Genomic DNA, 6,408 nt, shown 5'->3' with positions numbered 1-6,408 from the left:
AGACTTAAGTGAAGCAGCCTATATTCTAGGCATCAAGATCTATAGAGATAGATCTAAGAGATTGCTTGGTCTAAGTCAGAGTACATACATTTATAAGATATTACATTGTTTTACCTTGTAGAATTCCAAGAAGGGATTTTTGCCGATGTCACATGGTATGAGTCTTTCAAAAATTCAATGCCCCTCTTCTAAGGAGAAGAGAAATCGCATGGATCAGATCCCTTATGCATCTGTTATAGGGTCTATCATGTACGTCATGCTTTGTACTCATCCTGATGTCTCGTATGCTTTGAGCATGATGAGCAAATACCAATCAGATCCAGGTGCTCATTAGACAGCGGTCAAGAATATTCTTAAGTACTTACGAAGAACGAAATAATATTTCTTGATATTTGGAGGTGATGAAGAGCTAGTTGTAAAGGGTTACAGTGATGCAAGCTTCCAAATCGATAGGGATGATTTCATATCACAGTCAGGGTATGTGTTTTGCCTAAATGGTGGCACTGTGAGCTAGAAGAGTTTGAAGCTGGACACAATTGTAGATTTTACAACAGAAGCCGAGTATATTACTGCGTCTGATGCAGCAAAGGAGGCAGTTTGGATCTGCAAGTTCATCACTAAACTCAGGGTGGTTCCTAGCATAGCGGACCAAACACGTACTACGGCTAAGAAACCTTGCTCTCATCAACAGACCAAACACATACTACGGCGCTTCCATCTCATTCGAGAGATCATCAATAAAGGAGATGTGAGGATATGCAAAGTACCGACAAGTGCTAACATCGCAGATCCTTTGATCAAGACTTTGGCACAGAGAAAAAGCATGATGGTTACACTAGGTCACTAGGTATTAGATATTACAGTGATTAACACTAGTGCTAGTGGGAGATTATTAGTAGTAGCCCTAGAGCCAATTATGTGATGATTGACTAGGGACTTTTTATATCATATTATATTATTAATAAAGACAAACTTTTTGTTAGTAGTAGCCCTAGAGTCAATTATGCTTACTTTGTATTTGTGCCAAATAACTAAGTATAATAATGTTCTTGGATAGTTAGTTGTAATCTATATCATAATGATTGTTTGAATCGATAGTGAGATGATATAGAGAACACTACCCTTAATCATTTCTAGTCAATTATTAATATTCAGAAATGATGTTAATGCGCTGAGACTAGCATATAAGTCAACTGGATGACTTGATCTCACAAATCATAGATATGAGATATCGAGTTGATATATGGGTATACATTAGAGAATGTAAACTGAATTGACCCGCCATGAGAAAGTTTAATGGATCGTTATATGAGTGTCATAAACTTTCTCATGTGACTGTTGGTATAAATAGTCCTTAGACCTGAAGTCACTATGGTTCCCTATATATGGAGTTATGTACTTTGATATCGTCAAACGTCACTCGTAAAAGGGTGAACCATAAAGGCGATCACTAGGTATGTAATAAATTATGCGGAGAGATGTGAGTGATGTAAATGAGATTTATCCATCCCATATAACGGGAGTGATATCTTATGACGTCTTGATAGTAGGACCACGAAATGCATGGCCATATTCAAATGAGTCAATATGAGATGTTGAGTTCATTTGCTTGAGTGAGTCTACTTGGGGATCAAGAAACATAAAGATTGATAAGAGGATGACACGGTCTATGCCTCATTGATCAATCTAGATATCGAGGATAGAAGGACATGGTCATACATTATCATAGTCACGGAGGTTATATCGGATCTCGACATTCTTATCATTTGAGTAGCAATGATGCATTGTTAGATGCCGCTCATTGTTTATGTTTCTAAAAATGAGTTTTAGAAACATTGCCAATGTTATAAAAACCTATTGGGTCACACACAAATAACACTCTATTTGGAGATGGGTTCATTTTAGTTTAACTAAAAGAATAATTAAGCTCATTGGATGGCCTAGACTTAAGTTAGACTCAAGTTGGTTAAATTTGAGTTAGACTCAAATTATACCAAGATGAATTTTGATTCATCATGCATGATTAATGTGGATTAATCATGCAATAAAGAAGAGAAAGTTACATGCATAGAAGTTAGCATGCATAAGTTGAATTTGAGTTAGACTCAAATTGGATTTGATTCGTCATGCATGATTAATGTGGATTAATCATGCAATGAAGAGGAGGAGGTTACATGCTTGAGAGTTATCATGCTTGATTAATAGGATTAATCATGCATTGATAAGGAATACCAAAAGCCTAAAAACTCTTGGTATTCATGGCATGAGTATAAAAGAGTTTTCTCTTGCAAAACTCTTTTGGTTGTTCATTTTTTTCTTCTTCCCTCACTTGCACGAAATTCCTCTTCCCTCTCTTAGCCAAAATCCACAAAGGTTGCTAGAACAACCACCTTTCTTCAAAAGTGAGTGTTCATGTGGATACGCATAGAAGCACGAACACTTGAACATGTTAGAGATCCAACAGTCTTTGGATAAGCGGGATAAGCAAAGGGCACGCATCAAATGTAAATTCTATTAGATAGAATTTTTTTGTAGTTATTAACTTATATGAATCTTTCGCTTGGATCGCTCGAGGGATTTTATTTTCCACTCTAATTTTATTTTTATCGCATAGGATTCCCAACAAATTAACTGACTCAATTAACTTAAAACACAAAGATATCATTGTAGGAATTTAAACAAGAGAAAATTGCAAGATCAATGTAAGAGACATTTCGATGAACACATTGTAAGCAAGAATTAAATGGAGCTACGTACCAAAACTTGAATGTAAACAAATTTAATGCAAGGAAATCTAATAACAACTCCAACAATTGACAAGAACAACTAAGAGCTAATGTTAATTAAAGGGGTCAAATCATGGCTTGCGAAAGAAAAACCTCAAGGGGTGCGTCGGAAAAGATTGGAACCCTGAATCTCTCTGATGTCAACATGGTGGCGGAATGATCCAAGCTTCAAGACCTCGGAGCTTGTGGATGAAGAGGAGCTTCTTCCAATCGGGTTGAGATCTTGGACTAAGGCGGATGAAGGATGGACGCTCTCCTTCCAACTGAAGGAAGAGAGGTGGTCGCCGAAGCTATAGGTGAAGATCGTCGAAGGTTCTTCTTGGATGATGGTAGGATAAGGTGGAGATGGAGTAGGATAAGGTGGAGATGGAGATGAAGGAGGCAGATGAAGGTTGACCTTGATGATGATGAATCAGTCCTCTTAGAAGCTGCCCCTTTTATTCTCCTATTTGGATCGGTTTCCTTCAAGTGAATCCGACCTTACATGCCACAGTCGTACCAGTGGGCACGATGAGGCCATGTTGGACTCTGCGAAGTACTCCTGGCTAAGCTCATAAAGGGCACAGTTAGGCTGTGCTAGGGGGCTGGTTTTTAAAACTGTAGCAAAAGTTGAAACACTCATCCCGAGCGCCCCTCATTATCGGCCCCACAACAATTTAAAAGGAGTAAATCAAGGTTACCAAACGACCTCTTCAAGTGAGAGGGATTTTATTTTTCAAGGGATTATTTCCGCAAGGATTCGATTCTTATTTTCATATGACAATCTATCACTCAAGTACCAATACGGCTCTAGCACCATAGCAATGTTAGTGTCTAAATTGTGGAGTTGATTTTTAAAAATCAACACCAAAGTGATTTCCTTTTATTTTATTAGTTTTATTAATAAAGTCAGCTCTCATTATTATTATTATTATTATTATTATTATTATTATTATTATTATTATTATTATTATTATTATATTAAAAGTAATAAAAAAATATTTTTATTTTTTTATTTTTATTAACCTTCTTTTATATTTTTAATTTTTTATTAAAGTTCTAAAATTAAAATTATAAATAAAAGTAAATAAATTTAAAGAAATATTTATTAAAATTAAAATTAAAATTTAATTTAATTTAAGAGAAAAGATATTACATGCAAAGGAGAGAGAACGAGAAAAAAATCAACTATTTATAGAGGAGTAAAATGAGAATGAGATGTATCTTTTGGGAAGAATAAAATCTAAGTGGGCTTTTTAGATATTCTGAAACTTTATGTGTGCCCTTTGAGAAATTATCAAAAATATAATAAAGAATGATTGAGAGGATTTATCGGCTTATCAGGATGTTGAAATTTACTACTAGCTGTAACATCGGCAAGCAAACAACAAATGAATATTAGATAATGTATGAAAGCGATAATTTGAATTTACAACAACTTCTTGATAAAAAATTTTTAAATTAATTAAAAAATGCTGATATAAAAAATTGGTTCTACCAATATTTTATAATTTTAAATTATTATTTTCCTGAGTTATTGCATTACTATGGAGTGTAGTGTTTTGCTAAATGCATGATGAGGTTGCCCATGCTACCCAATCAAACTCTTGTCAATACAAGTTATTGTATCTACAAAAATTATGATTTTGTAGATTGTACTTTAAATTTCAATGTTTATGATATATTATTTTTTTCAAAATTTTACTGAGTCAAGTCAGTAGATTGTTGACATGGATGTCAATATGATGGATTAGTGAGAATATTTTATGATGGATTAGTGAGAATATTTTCTTAATCCTATGTTGTGATAGATTTGATAAAAAGTTAATAAATATGTTGTAATATTTAAAATAAATAAATGTTGAAATAGAATTGAGAAAGTTGCAAAAGTATTATATTAAATTAATTAATTAATGAAAAATAGGCCCTATTCTTGTTGAAGATAGTAAAGCACCACATATCAATTGCAGATCCACGTTGGTGGTTGAACTGTAGGGCAGAATAATTAGTGGTGGATTTTACATTCATTTTTTTTAAAAAAATAATTATTATACTAGACTAATTAAAAGATACACATATTGATGCAGGATAACTTTATTGTTAGTCAACAAATTTTTGGAGTTGCAGATCCGATCTGAGAATACAATAATCTTCAAATAGAAATTGTTAGTGGAAAGTAATTCTACATAGAATTAAGGATGAAAATAAGCTGATCCAATTTAATACAAAAAGTTCATGGATGAAAATAAGACAACAAAATTCATGTTTTAATCAGCTCAACTCTGTAAGCACATGCCAAGCATAGTTTTTCTACAGGAGAGAATAAAGAAAAATTGGCTAGAATTATCTTTCTACAGGAGAGAATAAAGAAAAATTGGCTAGAATTATCAAACATCTGATTAGCATTTCAGAAGAAAAAATAATTCTCAGTACAACATCTTGGAGGACTGGCAAAACCTCATCAGGCAACTATAATAGCAAGCAACATCCATCGAATGATGGTAAACGGATTCAAGCATCCAACTCTACTTCTCAATGCCAGGCGAAGCAACATTTTTCGGGCATGATGAAGATAGATGGCCTGGCACACCACATACATAACATGTTCGTCTTTTCTTTTTTGCACTTTCTCCAATTTGTTTCCTCTCATCTTTCTTCATAACAGGCTTCAGACTCGTCTTCTTGTCAACTTCCTTTGCAGGAACTGCACACCTGATCCTAACTGGCCTCCCAAAAACCATTGTCTGATCAAGCTTCAAGGCAATGTTTAGGGAGGCACCATCATCAAAGTCAGCATGTGCATAACCTTTAAAATCACCTGTGACCTTATCTGTACCAAACCGGATGGAAGAGATTTTGCAATCAGAGAAGAGGTTTCTTAAGTCATCTTCTGTTATATCCCATGAAAGATTCCCGATATAGATTCTATTATAGCCTTCAATAATTTCAGGTGTAAAATCAGTTTTATGGAGGCGATTGGATTTATAAGGTTGTATCTTGAGATAGAACCCATCCCTGAAAATTATTGAGGGTAGGTTAGTAATATCCTAGCAAAGAAAAAGGAACAAAGATGATGAATAGAAATATCTTACATATCAGCACCATCAAGAACTAGAGCCTTCTTTGCAGCATCTTTTGTCTGAAAGACAATGACATGAATTAATGTTTTGCATAAATAGACATACATGCTTATGGAGGAAATCATGTCAACCTCACCTTCGTCCCAACAGCTATGCAGTAATAAAGACTCGAAGATAAACTATTAAAATAGGCTTGTAATCTAAAACAACTTATAACAAAATTAGAGGATATCCCAGGCATTGCACCAGTTAAAATTATGTAAGATGAAAGTCTCCTACTGATTGAAAGGCTGAAAGGCAAATAAACATGGCCCACATGCACTTACTTTTTGTGTATATCATCTGCCAAGTTTGAGCTGTAAAGTGCATGTCTCAAGAAATTGATCTACCTTCTCATGGGAAGTATGACCTTTTAGATAATTGCTCGAATTGTGCATGTAAGATTCAGAAGTTGTCTTTTCACACATTAAAAACTATGAATGTTAGTGTATAATCAATTGATCCATGGATACTTACTGTCACTGTCCAAGAAGCTTCCCTCTCAAAAAATTAAACCAATTGAT

The 6,408-nt window shown here is 34.3% G+C and overlaps 1 protein-coding gene across 1 annotated transcript; it reads right to left on the bottom strand.

Annotated features, from left to right (window-relative positions):
• Window positions 1–5,244: 5,244 nt before the first annotated feature.
• LOC141819507 (phragmoplastin interacting protein 1-like) lies at window positions 5,245–5,952 on the bottom strand. The gene is made up of 2 exons (XM_074706792.1): window positions 5,858–5,952; window positions 5,245–5,780 (listed from the first exon to the last, which is right to left on the bottom strand). The coding sequence occupies exons 1-2, from the start codon at window positions 5,950–5,952 to the stop codon at window positions 5,291–5,293; spliced, it is 585 nt and encodes a 194-aa protein (XP_074562893.1). The 3' UTR covers window positions 5,245–5,290.
• Window positions 5,953–6,408: the final 456 nt, after the last annotated feature.

The sequence above is a fragment of the Curcuma longa genome, unplaced genomic scaffold, assembly GCF_044706935.1.
Source record: "Curcuma longa cultivar G26 ecotype Majalengka, Jawa Barat unplaced genomic scaffold, ITB_CL_G26_1.1 contig_7830, whole genome shotgun sequence".
Lineage (NCBI taxonomy): Eukaryota > Viridiplantae > Streptophyta > Magnoliopsida > Zingiberales > Zingiberaceae > Curcuma > Curcuma longa.
This window is presented reverse-complemented; position numbering and strand designations above follow the sequence as displayed.